We start from the raw sequence: 19,311 nt of genomic DNA, 5'->3' as shown, positions 1-19,311 counted from the left end.
GACTTCTCAAGGTTAAACGAAGTAATAGAAAGGGCATTGCATTGTCGTTAAGGTCCTTCTCTTTTTAAATTTCTACCAGTAAAGGGGGGGGGGGGGAGAAAAATCTGAACCGTGGGGAAAGAGGAGAAACTGAGACATAGATGTGGGAAGACCAGTGTGAAAGGTAAAGAAGCCACTGCTAGCCTAGATGAGGTTTCCAGAGGGTGGGGCGTTGGCCTGATGCTTCTAGCCCTAGTGTCTGATTCTCACGGGGTCGGGTCACCTGGAGAGGTGCAATTCAAGTCAGCCCTGACTTTAATTTATTCGCAAAGCTTGCCAATGACACGTATCCATCCGAGCGAGGGAAAACTAAGCGGACTTCGTGCACCACTCGGGGGTTGGCAGTGGGGTGTTTCCTGCGTACCTGGCCCAGGAAGGACGCTTCTTCCACAGCAAGCTCCTGGCTAAGAGGGTGGCTTGGGAAGACCTCCGCCGAGGACGGGGGCAGCTTCGTTAGAGAGTGGGAAGCCAAGGAGGGCCAGGATTACTGATTCCTCCTCGGGGGTGAGGGCATACCTGTCGCCCCTAGCACCCCGGGGACCTCGAGGCCCGCGGGTTGGGTTGGGGGGAATCTCAGCGGTCGACCTAAGCAGTCGGAGTTGGGATGGGTGACCCGCCCGACACGCCCAGGTGAGCTTCATTCAGCCTGGATAACCCACAGCTCAGGACGCGGCGACCACTGCCTAGGAAATAAGCGCTTGGGCTTTCGGGGCGGGGCGTGGAGATACGGGGCGGGGCCTTCTGGAAAACCAGCCAATGGAAGCTTGGGAGGGGCGTGGCGGGAGCCTTCGTCCCCGCCCCCTGCGTGCAGCCTGGCCCGCAGACCTGAGCGGGAGGCGGCCACCGCCAGCCTGGGCGCTGAATGGGCTGGTGGCGCCCCGTTCGGTCCTGCCCGCCGCCGGCTCCCGCGTCTGCCGGGGCCTCGGCCGACCGCCGCCAGCCCCCGCCCAGGCTGTGAATGAAAGGCAGGCGGCGCCGGGGGCTGGCTGCGAGCGACCGGGCGACGCCGGCCTCCCGGGAGGCGCGCTCCCCGCGGAGATGTACGGTAAGGAGGGCTGCGCGCCGCGCCCGGGCCCGCGCGCGGGGGCCGGCTTCGCAAACTTCCAGGACGCGGACCTTTGTCACCCCTCTGCCCGGCCCGGGAGGAAGGCCAGGGCGCCGGCTCGGTGCGGGCTGGGCGGTAGCGGTCGCTCCCGTGCGGAAAGGACAAAAAGATGTCCGGGGCCAGGGGGGCGGCGGGGTCCGGAGAGCCTTTCGGGCCCCCGCGCGTGCCGGCGATGGGGGCGGTGGGCGGCGGTCCGCCCGCGGGCGGGGGCCGCGGTGGTCACGAGCCTCCGGGCTCCCGAGGCGACGGGCACTGTGGATGTGGAGGGAGCCGTGTGACAGCATTTGCGAGATTCACGAGCGCGGCGTGTGCCCGGGAGTTTCGTGAGGGAAGCCGGCGGCGGCTGCCCGGCCTTGGGCCGCGCCGGGCGGCTGTGGGAGGCGGCGCCCGTGGCGCTGGGGCCCGGGAGCTAGCCAGCCCCGGGAGCCTCCCCTCGCCGCCCCAGATGGATCTGGCCTCTCCCGGCTCGTCGCCGCGGCCCTCCTCCTGTCGGTGGGATCCAGGCTCCCCAACTTCCAGATTGACCCTCTGCAGGGCTGACTGAGGTTAGGGGAGACGCTGCCCAGAGGGTGCCGCTCAGCCCTGATATCTCTTTCTGCTCCCACAGCTGTCGCCCCCCCCCCCCACTCCCACGGATGTGCAACAGTTTCGCAGACCCTTGCCGTGCCCTGCTTTGCTTGACTGATTGCCGGGAATGCCTCTGGTTCTGCAAGGCAGTGCGGGTGAAGGAGAGCGCTTTGGGCGGGCCCCACATTGCCCCTCGAATGAAGGGGGCCGTGGAGACCCTAGACCAGTGTAGGAATGGGCTTCAGTACAGAGCTTCCAAGGGCCAGCTCTGTGTGTGTGTGTGTGTGTGTGTGTGTGTGTGTACATCAACCTATGTGATCATCCCGGCCAGCGAAAAGAATTGGAGCTGTGCTTACCTCCCATTCCCACTGCAGGATGGGGGCTCTTTTTGCCCTCCCGAGAGCTCAGTATCCTAGAAGAGCATGTTCCCAATTTAACCCATCTCTAAGGATGCTGAGCTGGCTTAGTCTAGGAACAGACCATGAGTCACAAAGTTTGTTAGAGGAGGCTGAGAAAGGGCTTGGAAGGCTCCGCAGTTGGTGGTGGGACCCCTATTTAGGAGACAGTGTCTCAACGTTCCAGTCTCCTTCCCTGCCCAGTTGATAACACACTACACTTCTGACCCAGGTGGCGATGTCAGCAGGTCCCCTCTGCATTTCTCTTGGGTGGTCTGTGTAGGCGGAGCCTTAGGGGCAGCTGACCCCGTGGGGTCTGGGAAGGGGGGGGAGGGAAAAGGTACTGATGCAAGCTGAGAGTTGTGAAGTTCCCGGGAGAGAGTGATGCATTTCTTTGACTCTCTCGGCACACACACCCCCCTTTCTGCAGAGGAGCAGCTGGAAGTTGCAGATCACTTGACAGAAGCATGTGACTGCAGGGGCACCTGCAGTGGAGAAGGAGCTAGGACAGGCTCATCTGGAACGGGTCAGAGTGAGGAGCTCCGGTTCTCCTCAGCCACCTCATGGTATTTAGTAGATAACTTGTTAACTTACCAGGTAGCTAGGAGCTGTGGTGGGGGTGGGTGGGGGGGGGGCTCTGATCTGCCTCTGTTGGATGCATCTGGACAAAGAAGAGCTGGAGATAGAGCAGGGTGAACTGGGAAGCTAACATATCTGGTTGCTATTTTCAGATACATCACAGAATTTCATTTCTCTTTAATAATATGTTTTCATTTCCCCAGATGCAGAGTAGGGACTTGCCCTGAATGATTCATAGAAAGGTTGGGATGAAAGAGTCCCCTGGGTATTGCCTACAGCACAGGAAAAGTCACTCTTGTACTGGGTGGGAGGTTGTCATTAAATGTTGCTTGCTGGCCTTTATTTCCGCTCTTTGCGCCCCCCCCCCCCTTCTGTCTTGCACAACTCAGTCTTCCTGGGTCCTCAATTTCCTGTCTTCTTCCTTTGGCCTATGGAAGACCAAGGACCTCTTGTTTTGATTGATGGCACAGCTGTCTAGAAGAGAAAGAATTCTAGATGGTGGTCAGTCCATCCCAACCCAAGAACCAGTTTATAACTATGTGACCTTAGGCAGATGGAGGTCATCTCTCTAAAGTGTAACTATAGACAGATAGAATGCCATCTTACTCCCAGGTCTGGCAGGAGCCCTAAATCTGGGTAGCAATGTCTTAGTGTATCATGTGAGGTTCTATTCTGGCAAGACAGGACATACCAGAGCCTGTACTTTCTGGGTCCCCTTGGGCCTTCACCCTCTTCTGCACATACCTACTTGCATCACCTCCCACCCCAGCTTGAACATGCAGAAGAGCACCTTGACCTTGGCAGCTGTAAGCCACTTTGCCTCTCACCACTCATTCATTCCTAAACCCCATTCATTTTTCTGGAAGTGGCTCTCCAGCTGGACACAAGTGACTTCTTGCAGTCTTGTTTATACCTATAAATACAGATTAACAAGAGACATGGGAAAAGGAAAGTATACTGGGGTGAGAAACTCATGGGCGAGTTCTCTGCAAAATGCATTTCTGTTTGTTTTGTTGCATAACTAGTACTTTTCCACTTTTCTCACCTGGATCAGAGCCATGACCGTCCTACCCAAGAGCATCCCAGTTACCCAATGAGGTGAGGCAGAGTAACCTCCATACGGAGAAGGGTTGCCTCCAGACTGAGGGCAGCCAGCCATGAGAAGGAAACCCACTGGGGAGGATTTCCTGACCACACTGTGGTCTGAGCACCACGATCCCACTAAAACCAAAACTGCTGTAACGAATTATTTCCCATGTACCTGTCTAACTGATTCGTGATGGACAGTGGTCACTGTAAGGAGATGGCAATGACGGGTGACTTTTGGTCATGTGCTTGACAGTGTCCTGTGTGGTCTGTATGACTGTAGTGACTGAAGCAGAGAAACCACAGGGCTGGGCAGCCCTCCTGAGACACAAAGACTCATGTATGCTGGAAATCTCTGAAACCACAGCATCAACACCCCCACCTTCTCCTTCCTCCCAACCTCCTATCCTAAATCTTGGGCCTCACACAGCCCATGATGCCATGTTGACGGGGGCATGTAGCAGCTCTGTGCCCCCATTCCTTTTCCTCAGGAGGGGCCGTTTCTCATTCACAGCTCAGTGACTCAGGAGCTTGCAGTTTTCTTCTTGTTTAAGCAATAAAAAAAATCTAGTGTCACCTTACTTAAAAAAAAAAACAACCCTGTAAAAAGAGGAGGGAAGAAATCATCCCCTCCCTAAACCCTATGTGCTACAACCCCCTTTGGGGGCTGGGATGTAGCTGAGTGGTAAGACCTGGGCTTGATCCCCAGCACTACAAAAGAATAAAAAAAGGAAGAAGCCTTTTATATCACGATAGACGTTGCTGCTGTGATTTTGCTGCTCGCTTCCCTTTGCTCTTTCTCTTCCTTCCCTGGTCTTAGCCAACCCTGACTGTTAGGCACCATGGTGAAAGAGCACTGAGGACCCCTACTAGACTGGGTCTGCATCCTAGCTCTTCCCCTAGGGTGACCTTGAGCCTGAACTCTGATCTTCCTTCCTGACTCTAAAAGATGACACTGCCCTACCTCACCACAGAGATTAAGCAGTGGGCTGCCCCTTCGTTCCCATCTCCTTTCTTAAGCTTTTTCTTCTCTGGTGCTTTTTTTTTTTTTTTAAACACGGTATAAACCAGTTGGACAGGATCAGGTGCTGGTGGCTCATGCCAGATAGCTAATCCTAGCTACTCAAGAGGCTGAGATTTGAGGGCACTGGTTCAAAGCTACCTGGTCAGATAAATCCAAGACTCTTATTTCTAACTAACCAGAAAAAAAGCCAGAGGTAGAGATGTGGCTCAAGTGGTAGAGAGCCAGCTTTCAGTGAAAAAGCCAAGCAAGAGCCGGAGGCCCTGAGTTGAAGCTCCAGTACTGGGGTGTGCACAACCCCCACATTGATCAGAAAACAAAAATGCATGTGTATAATACTGTTCCTTGAATTAAGCAAAGGGAACAGTAATTTTTAAAATGATCTTTCTTTTGAGCCTAGGAAATTAATTTAAAATTATTTTCAATACTTTAAATTTTTAAATAGATAATTAAATTAATTTAACAATTATCTTTTTTTCTGATCCTAGAAAAATCAGAAAGTAAGTAAACAATAAAAAAGATTATATTAATATTTTTCTTGTGTGTTTGTCTACATGGTTAGAATTGTTTATTTTATACAGCTTCATATTCTATTTTTTTTCTCATACAGTACTAGGATATAAGCATCCTCCCTCACCTCAAATAAATGAAACAAAGTGGCAGCCATTCAAAATATGTATTTATACCAGGCTGGTATTGTCATAGCAGTGCAGTATGTGCTTGGCACACATGAGACCCTGGGTTCTAGCCTGTTAGTAAGTTTCCCATTGTTGTAACAACTACCTGTGATTAATTAACTTGAAAAGAGGATAAGGGCATATGTGTGTGTGTGTGCCGAGAATTGAACTTAGGGCCAAACAACTTGTTAGACAGTGACTCTACCTACCTACCACTTGAGCCACACGCGCTAGCCCTTTTTACTTTTAGTTTTTCTTTTTAGACTGGGTCTCATGCTTTAGCTCAGATTAGTCTTCGACTAAGATCTTACTGCCCCACCTACTGAGTTGCTGAGATCACAGACATATACTACCACTCTTGTCCCCTGTTCCCATACTGGGGCTTGAACTCAGGGCCTCAAACTCTTGGCTAACTTTTTTGCTCAAAGCTCTACCATTTGAACCATATTGCCATTTCCTTGTTGTTGTTGTTTCCCGCCCCCCCCCACACATACACATCTCCCAGCCACACATACACTTCGTTGTTTCTGCTAGTTAATTAGAGATAAATCTCTCAGCATTTGTCTGCCCTGGGTGGCTTCAAACTCAGTCCTCTGATTTCAGGCTTCTGAGTTAACTAGCATTACAGGTACAAGCCCTGAGCACTTGGTTATGGCTGCCATTTTTAATGGTGGCTGTAAGAGTATACTAGTGCTTACAGCTTTCCCTGAACTCTGAAACTTTTTTCTAGGTCCCCGCTCTTAAATGCATATAAACATTCAAGAGACTTGTTATATAATGTCAGATTGTTTTCAGTTAATGTCAGCAACAGTCCCATACAGTTGTGAGACTGTCTGTCTTCCTGTACACTCATTCCTTGAGGCCCTGGGTTTGAGCCATAGCACCAAACAAGCAAAAAGAAACAAAACAACCATTAAATACTGAGATTTTCTCCATCTAATCTTTGTTCATCTAACTGAAGACTTTGTATTATTTTAATCCATATTCTTTATTTTCAGAAAGTGTGTTTTTTAACCAGTTACACTTCCATAAATTATTGTAGGCTCATGCATACTTTGTGGAGGAGAATAACCCATTGCTGGCTTTTGCTTTATGTTGCATTGAATGGAAATAGGCATCAACTACCAAATATTTGTAGAGTACTAGCTGTGTATGGTATAACCCGGGGCGTCTCAGGGGATAGGAACTGTGCAAAAGCCCTTTCCATCAAGAAAATTACAATTTAAATAGGCAAAACAAATTGTAAAATAAGCAGAAAATTTGACACAGAGTGCAGTTTGGCAAGTTGGAGTGAAGTCACTCATCTGGTGGTCAGCCGGCACTCTAGCTTGCAGGGAGAGAGCACGTGAGATGGAGCACTTGTTATGTCTTCGTTGCTCTAACCTGATGGAACTAAACTCTACGAATTAAGGATCACGCTTCCCATTTCAGAAATGAGAGCACTTGTGGTACTGAGAGGCTGAGTAACTTGTTGAGTAAGTCATGGCTTACTCAAGTTGGTGATAAGGCTGAGATCTGAACCTTGGCATTCCAGTTCCTGAGGGTGCTCCACTGGCCCTAGAACAATCTGAATCTTCTAGAGAATGCAGGACTTTGCTTTGTGAAGATCACAATCTTCTCCCCTTCTCCCTCTCTCCTCCTGGAGTCATTCTTACATATTGGGAAGGGCAAGAGAATGAGGAAGAGACCCGAATTGTCCTCTGTAGTCCCAGTCTAGAGCTCTTAACTTCTGGGTGGAACCTCTGGCTCTTGGTATGTTTCCTATCCCCCTTATCATGGCTTTGCTTTGTCTTAGAAAGGGTCCTAGGAAGATTGTATGAAAACCATAGATAGACAGACAGACAGACAGAGCTGAGTGGGGCTAGTACCACCAAGACTGTACATGTGCCTAGGTGATGGGATTCCTAAGAAGAGGTGCCATGGTTAGTGTTCACTAGTGAACATGCTGTAGCCATAGGAGCTTGGCCTGTGGATTCAAGCCCTTCCCTACAACCTCGGGTGCAGACAGTCTGGAAGCCGTGGCTCTGCCTCTGAGAGGTGGCTGTGTGCTACACAGGGGCCTGATTGGAATCCAGGGAAGGACGATTGAGTGGTCAAAGCCACAAACAGCCACAGGACCCTGGACCCTTTGTCTAAGCCCCTTCCCTCCCCTTGGAAATGGGAATCATTCTTCTGTCCTACTGAAGAAAAAGGTGGAGTGAGGGGGTCAGATAAGGTAATGTTGCATTCAGATACTCCATTACCATCCAAGCAGTTCTTCGGGGAGCTGTTGGCATGTGGACCTAGCCTTTCCAGACATAGTGACAGTCCCCATGTAGGAGAATGCATATGCCATATTGAGGCTGTGTTTGTTAGAATCCTTGGACAGGAGGGTCTGACAGCAGAATGAAGAAACAAAGGGCCTGTGTGCTGCTGGGGAGCTTGCCACAGTTCCACTCCTGGCTTTTTTGCTGATTCATTGGAGATAAGAGTCTCACAGACTTTTCTGGCTGGCCTTGAACTATGATTCTTAGATCTTAACCTCCTGGGTAGCTAGGGTTACGGGTGTGAGCCACTGGCACTTGGCTCCAATGTTCTTTCTCCTTTTCAGTGGTCCTGGGATTTGAACTCAAGGCTTTGTACTCGCTAGGCAGATAGATGCTCTACTGTGTGATCCACACCTCTCAAACTTTTTGCTCTAGTTATTGAGACAAGAGCAGCTAGGCCAGCCTGGACCACAATCCTGCTACTCATACTTCTTGCCATAGTCGGGATGACAGGCTCCTGCCACCTTGCCCAGCTATTGGTTAAGGTAGGGTGTTGCAAACTTTTTGTCAAGTCTGACCTTGAGCCGTAGTCCTCTGAATCTCTGTCTCCTGAGTGGCTAGGATTTTAGGCATGGACCACTGTAACAAACACCAGGTCCCCTAGTTCTTTTTAGCTAGATAACACTTATAGATGGCTCTTATAAATTGCAAGAACACTTGTAGAGACCTTACCTGAACATCTCTTAGGAAGGAGTGACTTGCACTCAAGTGAATGCTACCAGAATCTCATAGCTTCTCACAACCTGTGTGGGAAGGAATCTTCTAGAACAGAAATATACAGGAGGTATGCTGGGAAAACCCAGAGTTCTGCCATCTGGCTGCCTTCATGTCCTTGATGGAGTTTATACTTGATTGTTGTTTTGTTGCCTGTCATGCTTAATGTCATTTATTGCTTTACACAAACAATTCTGTGACCCTGTGGAGTACACAATCTTTATCTTAATTAGTTTTGTTTCCCCTGGCCCTTTGCAGAGAGCTTTTGTGTGTCATGAGAGCTCAGATGTTGGCATTGACTTATAGTTCAATGTGGTGTGGAGAACCTTTTTTTTTCTGCCAAGGGCCATTTGGATATTTATAACCTCATTTGTGAGCCACAGAAAATGATCAATATAGGCAGACAGCCCTTGTCAGCCAAGAATTATTATGTGCTGTCCTATCATGTGCTAAGTGATTTTAAGGGCCTTATATGGTCTGTGGGCCTAACATTCCCCACCTCAAACCATATCATTCATCCAAACACACATAGCAGCCTGTTTTTCCAGGAATCAATGATGGGCTGGGCAGATCATCTAACATCTCTAAGATCAGAAAGAACCCTGTTGTGACAGCAATAATCCATTGTCATCTCAGTTGGGCCTTCCCACACTGATGATAATTCCATAGAACAGAGTCAGGCGTGGGGGTACCCACTGTTATTCCAGCACTTGGGAAACTGAATCAGGAGAATTATGAGTTTGAGCACAGCCTGGACCACATAATATGTTAGAGACTACCTCAGGCTTCCCATTGAGACATTGTCTCCAAAATCCAAAACAAAATAAAATAACAACAAAAAAAAAAGCTTCTGTATAAATAAAAGACAGATCAGTACAACCATGCAGTTCTTCCCTACTGGGCAGAAACAAGCCTAAGAAATTTCCATCCATTTTTTTAAAATTTGGTCAAGATGGGCTGGGGATGTGGCCTAGTGGCAAGAGTGCCTGCCTCATATACATGAGGCCCTGGGTTCGATTCCCCAGCACCACATATACGGAAAATGGCCAGAAGTGGCGCTGTGGCTCAAGTGGCAGAGTGCTAGCCTTGAGCAAAAAGAAGCCAGGGACAGTGCTCAGGCCCTGAGTCCAAGCCCCAGGACTGGCCAAAAAATAAAAAATAAAAATAAATAAATAAATAAATAAATAAATAAATAAATAAATTTGGTCAAGATGGTTAGACATGCCTATGGACTTCCATCTGGGTTTGCACAGCTCAAGGCAAGTGGCCACAACCTTTTTCTTCAAAAAGGAAGTCATTTAGTGGCATAAGTATAGGTAAATCTTGATTTTGATTTCCATTCAGATCATTTTTGCCATTTCCTTTTACCCAATAAAGATGAAAAGGCCCTTTGAGGCAAAGGCAATAAATGTGTTTCTTGATTGCGTTTCTCATTGCCTGGAAGCACAGCCAGAATGCTTCTGCTAAGCACTCCACAGCCCTGGGCACCTTCGACCTCAGAGCTGGGAGAGTAGCAGGGGGATAGCAGGATCTTTGCTGCAGGTTATGGATGAACAGAATGGCAGAAGGAAGGAACAGCAGGGATCTGGTGCTGATGGCATCTGACTCCTAAAAGTGCATGGTCTCACTGTCGGTCCGAGCCGGCAGCTGGTATACACAGGGAACACTTCTGACCCTCCAAAAGCTGCTCCTCAGGCCTGCTAGAAATGTCCTCCTGGAGAGTGTTCTGGAGAGGTGTAGGCGGTCTCTGGCATCATCAAAATTGTCCCTTCTGCTTTACCAAGGACATTTCTACAGTGTGGGGGTGGGGATCTGGCCAGCAGGGAGGATTCTTAACCTCCCTCCACCTTACTTTCACCATCTGCAAATTGGAAGAGACGACTGAACAGTCTCGCAGGCTTTCTGAACGCTCGCATTCATCCCATGAATGGGTTGCAGTCGCTAGTTTGTTCCCTGACTGATTGATGTCACCAGGGCTGGTGCTGTACCTCAGAGCAGTTTTCAAATGATCTTGGTTGGTGGGAATGTTGGCAGCGCCCTCTCTGGCTCCTTACGTAACCTGGCTGTACATCTGCTTCCTCTTGGTAAGACAGGGACAATGACATCTTTGTTCATTTAGAGTCTGTCCTGTCCAGTGTGGGGGCACACACTGTTATTCCAGCCCTCCGGAAACTGACTCAGGACAATCATGAGTTCGAGCCCAGCCTGGACTACAGAATATGTTGGAGACTACCTCAGCCTTCCTGTTGAGATCCCGTCTCCAAAATCCAAAACAAAACCAAAAAAAAAAAAAAAAAAAAAAAAAAAGCTTCTGTATAAATAAAGAACAGAGCAGAGTATAACCATGCTGACAAGTATGCCAGGGCAGAGGCGGGCTAGAGTCATGTACGTTTCCTGTGCCCAGAGATGCCATTCTCATTTTCCATACATTCAAGTTTCACAAAAATCCTGCCTAGTGGGAGTTCCATTCCCCATTTCCTCTCCCACTTTTTCAAGAACAATAGTGTTCAGAGAAGTTTAATGACTTTGTCCATGGTCACCTAGCTCATTTAGTGTTATAGTGAAGAAAAGTTAAAAACCATGTTTGTTTATTGTTAATCAGAACATGTTCTATTCCACCTGGACTCACGTCAAAACACCATTTCCATTTGGACTACATCAAAATTCTAAACTTTTGTGCCTCAAAGGACACAATCAACAGAGTGAAAAGGCAGGGTATAGAATGAGAGGGAGTATTTACAGATAACATATTGGATAAGGGTATATAGAAGTATATAGAAGGAATGCCTCACACAACACAAACAACTTGATTTTTTTTTTTCTGGTACTGGGGCTTGAGCTCAGAGCCTCTGTGTTTTTGCTCAAGGCTGGCACTCTACCACTTAAGCTATACTTCCAGCTTTTTGCTGTTTAATTGGTTGATAAGAGTCTCAAGGATTTGTCTTCCCAGACTGGCTTTGAACCAAAATCCTCCAAAACCTTCTGAGGAGCCAGGATTATCAGCATGAGCCACTAGCACCCAGGCTAAAGAACTTGATTTAAAAATATTCTAAAAACTTGACTAGAGAACTGACCAAGGTCACATATACCTGTAATCCCAGCAGTTCAGAGACTGAGGCAGGATGATCTCAAGTTCAAGGCTAGCCTAAACTACATAGCCAAGACCCTGTTTTCAAAAAATAAGCAGAGTGGGTTGGGAATGTGGCTTAGTGGTAGAGTGCTTGCCTAGCATGCAGGAACCACATAAACAGAAAAGGTCAAAAGTGGCGCTGTGGCTCAAGAGGTAGAGTGCTAGCCTTGGGCAAAAGCAGCTCAGGGACAGTGCCCAGACCCTGAGTTCAAGCCCCAGGACTGGAAAAGAAGAAGAAGAAGAAGAAGAAGAAGAAGAAGAAGAAGAAGAAGAAGAAGAAGAAGAAGAAGAAGAAGAAGAAGAAGAAGAAGAAGAAGAAGAAGAAGGAAGGGGAAGGGGAAGGGGAAGGGGAAGGGGAAGGGGAAGGGGAAGGGGAAGGGGAAGGGGAAGAAGAGAAGAAGAAGAAGAAGAAGAAGAAGAAGAAGAAGAAGAAGAAGAAGAAGAAGAAGAAGAAGAAGAATTGATTACGCGTTTGTCCAAAGCAGATAGGCAAATATCCAACAAACATATGAAGAAAGATTCTCTAATTATGGAAATACACATCAAAGGCACAGTGATAGCCCATTTCATAGTCAGGAAGGTAGCGGTTATAAAATTTACATTGTACTGCTCATGACAATGTATAGTGGTACCATTATTGTGAAACACAGTACAGTGATGCTTCAAAGAATTAAAAGTAGAGCCGGGCACTGGTGGCTCATACCTGTACGCCTAGCTATTTAGGAGGCTGAGATCTGAGGATCATAGTTCAAAGCCAGTCCAGGCAGGAAACTCTGTGAAACTCATATCTCCAACTAACCACCAGAAAACTGGAAGTGGGGCTGTGGCTCAAAGTGGTAGAGTGCTAGCTGTCCTTGAGCGAAAAAGTTTAGCAATGGCACCCAGGACCTGAGTTCAAGCCCCACAACTGACAAAAAAAAAAATTAAAAGTAGGATTACCCTGTGGTCAGCACTTCTGCTTCTCAATACGTACCCAAAAGAATTGAAAGGAGCTACTTGAGGAGTTTGTCCACCCATGTTTATGTATAGGAGCATTATTCATGGCAGCCTAAAGGCAGAAGCAGCCCCCATGTACATGGTCAGATGAGTAGATAAACGAGATCTGGACTATGACTCTCTTTTGAAAGGGAAGGAAATCCTGACAGATGTTACAACGTGGGTGAACCCCAGGATGCTCTGCTGAGCGAACTCAAGACTCACAAATGACAGCTACTGCCTCTAGTATGCGATGCCTGAAGTAGTTAAATTCACAAAGACAAAATGTAGAAGAGAGGTTGCCAAGGACCAGGGGAAAAGAGAGGGCGGAATTGTTGATTCATGGGTAGAGTTAGAATTTTACAAGACGAAAAGATGTTGAAGATTGATTCAGGGGATGGTTGCACACCAGTGTAAACGGTGAATGTGCTTAATGCTACTGAAGGGCACACTTAGAAGATAAAAATGGGACATTTTATGTTACGTAACTTTCTTTTTTAACCCAGGTTTGACCTTAATGCCTTGCCTTTACTAAAAGGTGCACTATTATCACTTGGGTCACCCTGCTAACCTTTTTTGCTCTACTGCTTTTGGAATAGGGTCGTCCTGAGTTGATGTCTTGATCAACTTGGACCATGATCTTCCTATTTATATTTCCCAGGTCTTGCAAATTTTTTGCTTTGACCAGCCTGGCATCACGACCCCCTTGATTTTGGCCTCCTGATTAGCTAGGATTCTAAGCATCAGGTACTGTGCTTAGATTATGTAATTTTAGCTGGCTACATGGCTCAAGTGGTAGAGCATCAGCTGAGAAAATGAGAGGCCCTGAGTTCAAACTCTAGTACTAGGCCGGGCACCGGTGGCTCATGCCTGTAATTCTAGCTACTCAGGAGGCTGAGATCTAAGGATCGTGGTTCAAAGCTAGTCCGGGCAGGAAAGTCCATGAGACTCTTATCTCTAATTCCTGAGTTCAGGTCTCATTCCTGCCCCAGTCTCCCAAGTAACTGGGACTACAGATACAGAACATTACACTGGCTTATGTAAATTTTAGCTTAAAGAATTCTGGCTAGTATTCATGCTTGCAATCTCAGCTATTCTAGAGGTAAAGTCAGGAAGATCAGGAAGATTATGGACTGAGAATTGCCCAGGCAAAATCACAAGACCCTCTCTGAAAAACAAATTGAAAGCAAAAGGACTAGGAACAAGGCTCAAGAGGTAGTGCTTGCCCATCACTGGCCCCAGTACTACCACAAAATGACAACAAAAAACCAAACATAAACATTTTTTGTTATTCCAGCACTGGGGCTTGAACTCAGGGCCTGGGTGCTGTCCCTGAGCTTCTTTGCATAAAGCTAGCCTTTTGCTGGTTAAATGGAGATAAGAGCCTCATGTACTTCCTTGTCTGGGCTAGCTTCAAAGTGCAATCCTTAGATCTCAGCCTCCTGAGCAGCTGGGATTACAGTCACTAGGATTTTTGCCCAGTACCTGGCAAAAACAAACTTTTTGTAAGCACAAATGTGCACACACAACACCATTGTCAGCTGATTAGGACATAAAGCACATCATGTTGATAACTTAGTATTAGTCACCTATTGTTTAGAGGTGTCTATAAATGGATACTCAGAAAATGACATCATTGCATTCTTTAACTCTGGAAAAAGAGCTCAAAGTAAGAAGGCCATTAAGTGCCTTTGTTTTTCCTTTAGAAACCAAACTTGCATAATTAGAGAAAGGGCTTATCTGTCACTGCATTTTGTGAAAGTGGCTGGAGGGACACAGCAAATTTGGAGCATGTGTTTAATGGCAAATGTCATATTCTTCTGGGAGGAGAGGCCATTGTCTCAAAGAGCTGGACATCGTTCTTCTGAGTACCAAAACTGGTGCCAGAGGGGCCCACGTGGTTGCCAGTGGAGAGAAGAGAGCCAGACATACTCTACAGAAGATAACTGAATTCAGATCTTGGCCTCGGGGCTTGGGTGTCTGAATTATAGGTCCATGTTAGATTCAGCTGCATCACGTGGGCAACTCTAGATGGCTTACTCCTAAGTGAGCAGCAAGCTTTACTTGTTTAAAAAAAAATAAGGAAGGGAAGCCAGGTGCTGGTGGCTCATGCCTATAATGCTTGCTACTCAGGTGACTGAGATCTGAGGATCATGGTTCAAAGCCAGCACAGGCAAAAACATTTGTGAGACTCTTATCTCCAGTTAACCTCTAAAAATCCAGAAATGGAGCTGTGGCTCAAGTGGTAGAATGCTAGACTTGAGCAAAAAAAGAGTTCAAGGACAGCACTGGGGCCCTGAGTTCAAGCCCCAGGGTTGGTATAAACACGAGAGAGAGAGAGAGAGAGAGAGAGAGAGAGAGAGAGAGAGAGAGAGAGAGAGAGAGAGAGAGAGAGAGAGAGAGAGAGAGAGAGAGAGAGAGAGAGAGAGAGAGAGAGAGAGAGATAGTGCCACACCTGGGAACCAGTCTGTGATCAGTGATCAGTGTGAACTTGGTGTCCTCAAAAGGAAAACACTAGAGCTCAAACTGTAATTATTTATTCCAGAGAGAAGATCATGGAGACTTTAATTTTCTTTTGAGAACTACTTTGTTTCTCATACTTTGTCTAATGAGCATTTTTAATGATGGAATATAAGTAAAACAATGGCCTTGCACATAGTTATCTAGAATCTTCTCATTATGTTTTAGAAATGGCTATGCAAGAATACATTCGAAAACCAATCAAAGTCGATAGGAATCAGGCTGTAGCTGGGTGAGGGAACTGGCTCATTAGGATGGGCAGTGTCCTGTCTCCCTCCCCTGGTGTAAGAACCAGTGTAAGAACTGTTGTCAAAACGCAAGGTACTAAATCTTAAAATCCGGGCATCTTTTGCATGTTAATTACATTGCAACCAAACAGGAAACCAGGAAAAGCAGGAACTATATACAGACAATCATGGAGTTGTTTTGCCATCCTGGGGCAAGGGGAGCCGAGGAGACAGCAAAGGGGCTGTGCCAGCCTGCACCAGGGCTCTTACCACAGTCCAAGATGGTTTCCTGTGCCCTGATGAAAGGGCTCATTGAGAGCTGCTGGCCAGGACCCCGAGCTGCAAGACAACATAGGTGCTGAGCAGCAGGCAGAAGGAGCTGACCCCAGAAGCCTGGATGGTTGGCAGCTGGGAGACTGATGTTCCCAGCAGGGCAGTGGGCAGAGAGCCCATGTGTGGGGGCCTCTGAGTGCCAAGCCCATCCTTTGAGCAGTGTCACTGGTATTTCTGACTCAGAGGACCCAAAATGACCAGGCCACCAACAGAGGCCTGGCTGAGCAGGGCCAGCATGTAGGAAAGACTAATTTTCCATTTCCTCCCCTTAGGAAATGCTAGTGCCCTACACATACATCATTGTTAGTGGCCCTATCATTCACCTACTCTAGCTGTTGACATCTCTGCAGCACCTTCCTAGCTAGAGACAGCTTATTCCCTAACAACACATGGAAATGAAGACATCTCCACGTGCAGGCCACGGGTGAGGCGCGAATTCCCTGGAGTCAGAAAGGCCTGGGTTTGAATCCAGCTTTGCCATTTAGCATTTATGGAACTCTGCCCTCATTTTCCTCCTGTGTGAAATGCAGACTCCATCTCAGTGTTGTTGAGAAGATTAAATAAAAAGACATCCAAACCTCCCAATGATTGCTGACATGCAGTGAGATGTAAATGCAGTGAGATGCTGGCGCTGACATCAGGAGAGGTGGTATGATGTATTTCCCTGTCAATCAAGAAATCCTTTGGGGGCTGGGGATATAGCCTAGTGGCAAGAGTGCCTGCCTCGGATACACGAGGCCCTAGGTTCGATTCCCCAGCACCACATATACAGAAAAACGGCCAGAAGCGGCGCTGTGGCTCAAGTGGCAGAGTGCTAGCCTTGAGCGGGAAGAAGCCAGGGACAGTGCTCAGGCCCTGAGTCCAAGGCCCAGGACTGGCCAAAAAAAAAAAAAAAAAAAAAAAAGAAATCCTTTGGGATGACAACATGTCGTGGTCTCCGGAGGCTGGAGGCTCTGCGTTGGAGAAAGGCTATTCCAGTTCTCATTTATAGCTTTCTAAGGACCTGTTTGCCCCATGCTGTCTGTGCGTTTGCTTTTTGCTGCTGCCGGTGGGCGGCATCTGTCCTGAGGGACTTGCTTCATTCAGGTGCTGCAGAAAGTCAACGCGCACTGGAGCTGCTCCGCTAAAAGTCGGCCCTGCCTCTGCGTGGACTGCTGCTTACTTAGCATTTCCAATAGGGCTCAACCTTAGGACTGCTTGTTTTGCATTTTTGCAGCATTCTGGTACTTGTTTTGCATTTCAAAAGCATTGCTCTTGAAATTTCTCTTTGGCACCAGGACCCCCCCCTCCCCCCGGCTTTACGTTTTAGCCATCCTGGGCACAGTGCCTGTCTTGTGTTCTGGCACCCTCCGCGTGCTGCGACAGACTCTCTGATTATGGATTTGGATGACTGAATGATTTAATTTTGGAGTCTTAGCCTGTGTGAGTCTGGGCCTTAAATCTGTTATTTGTCTGTATATTTAAAGCACTTATACTTGCTTTCAGATCAGCTTGGCACTATAACAATGAAGCTTCCCCTGGTTTCTATATTTGACTCTATGTTTGTTTGGAGGTGAGGAACGCTGCTTTTTATAGGCTGATGGTTGACTATAATAGGAAACGGGGCATATTTTGGGAAAGAGGAAAGCAGGAATGTGTTGTACATCCCAAATCCTGATCTCTAGTTCTTAGCTCCAAACTTCAGCCAAATTACCCATGAAATTCCAAATGCTGTGCTGCTTTATGTGATACAGTCTCTATGCTGCAAGCTCTTTGACAGCAGGAGTTATCTGTGGAATCTTTCTAACCCCGATAGTTTATGTGCATGGGGGTGGGGAGGAATTGAACATTAGCCAAATACTAGTGGCTCACACCTGAAATCCTAGCTACTCAGGAGATTAAGATCTGAGGACTGTGGTTTGAAGCCAGCACAAGTAGAAAAGTCTGTGAGTCTCTTATCTCCAGTTAACTACCAAAAAGCCAGAAATGGAGCTGTAGCTCAAATGATAGAGCACTAGCTTTGAGCATAAAAACCAAGAGAAAGTGCCCAGGTCTTGAGTGCTTAGTGCTGGCACCAAAAAATAAAACAAGGGTTGAAGGCATGTTTCAGTTGGTAAAGCATTAGCCAATGAGCGAAAATATCAAGTACCAAGTTCAAGTCCTAGTCTTGGACCTAAAAAAACACTGCATTTGCCAAGTAGTAGCTATTCTAGTAGCTATGCAGATGAATGAATCTCCATAAGGCCCCACAAAGAGCTCTGATCACATTACAGACTACACAAATACACATAGACATGAACTCTCTCTTTCCTTTGCTCCTATCCACTAGTATACCTAGGGCTTAAAAGGCTCACACATAGCTGGGTGCTGGTGGCTCATGCCTGTAATCCTAGCTACTCAGGAAGCTGAGATCTGAGGATCACTGTTCAAAGCCAGACGGGGCAGGAAAGTCCGTGAATCTCTTATTTCCAGAAAACCAGAATTGGTGCTGTGGCTCAAAGTGGTAGAGCACTAGCCTTGAACAGAAAGAGCTCAGAGACAATGCCCAGGCCTTGAGTTCAAGCCCCATGATAAAAAGAAAAAAAAGCTCACAAATTTTGTCTATAAATATAGCTAATACACCACTGATAAACAATGTTTATAAAGTAAGTGAAGTGTGCCAATCAAATTATAAAGTAAGGGGCTGGGAATATGGCCTAGTGGTAAAGTGCTCGCCTCGTTTACATGAAGCCCTGGGTTTGATTCCTCAGCACCACATATGTAGAAAAAGCCGGAAGTGGCGCTGTGGCTCAAGTGGCAGAGTGCTAGCCTTGAGCAAAAAGAAGCCAGGGACAGTGCTCAGGCCCTGAGTCCAAGCCCCAGGACTGGAAAAAAAACGAAACAAGCAAACAAACTATAAAGTAAAATACCACCGATGTTCTCTCATGGTAATATATTTTTATGCCAATACTGGGGCTTGAACTCAGCTCCAGGGTACTCTCCTTTGCCTTTTTCTCAAGGCTGGTGCTCTACCACTTGAGCCACACCTGCCACTTTTGGTTTTTGGTGTTTAACTTGAGATAAGAGTTTCACACACAATCCTGCCTGGGCTCATTTCAAACTGCGATCCTCAGAGCTCAGCCTTCTGAGTAACTGGGATTACAGGCGTGAGCCACCATGCTCAGCTGTTTTGATCATGTATCTTAGGGTCCTAGGGCTATAACTTGAAACAGGTCAGGCCACCTCAGTCAGGCCCAATGCAAACCTAACCCCACGGGCCCATGCACTTGCTGTGGGAAGCAGCAGTTCCAGTGACAGAGCAGCATGCCTGCCCTGACTGTCCCAGTTGTCATTGTTAAATCAGTGATTTCTATAATATTTTACAGTGTTCTTGAGCCAGCTGCCACTGTAGCTGAGATTCACCATTCCCCTCTCGCAGTCATTCTTCACGTTCTCTATTTGAAATTTCGCCACCTTGCAGGGTGGCTCACACATGTGATCCTTGTGACTTGGGAGGCACTGACTGGGGGGATTGCACTTGGAGTACAGCCTGAGGTAGAAAGTTAGTGAGACCTTATGTCAATCAATAAGCTGCCATCGTCATCGCAGCTATGATGGAGGTATTCACGACAGGGTCTTGATCCATGTAAGCACAGGCAAAAAACAAACAAACAAAAAC

The 19,311-nt window shown here is 47.3% G+C and overlaps 1 protein-coding gene across 2 annotated transcripts in view; it reads left to right on the top strand.

The window, feature by feature from the left end:
• Positions 1 to 882: 882 nt before the first annotated feature.
• The window catches only part of Efr3b (EFR3 homolog B), a 72,588-nt gene continuing 54,159 nt past the window's right edge, over positions 883 to 19,311 (top strand). For both annotated transcript variants that reach the window (XM_048353299.1, XM_048353298.1), the window contains exon 1: positions 883 to 1,084. In XM_048353299.1, coding sequence (XP_048209256.1) covers positions 1,078 to 1,084 — 7 coding nt within the window. In that variant the 5' untranslated portion in view covers positions 883 to 1,077. The remainder of the gene's footprint in view (positions 1,085 to 19,311) is intronic.

The sequence above is a fragment of the Perognathus longimembris genome, chromosome 8 (assembly GCF_023159225.1).
Source record: "Perognathus longimembris pacificus isolate PPM17 chromosome 8, ASM2315922v1, whole genome shotgun sequence".
Classification (NCBI taxonomy): domain Eukaryota; kingdom Metazoa; phylum Chordata; class Mammalia; order Rodentia; family Heteromyidae; genus Perognathus; species Perognathus longimembris.
This window is presented reverse-complemented; position numbering and strand designations above follow the sequence as displayed.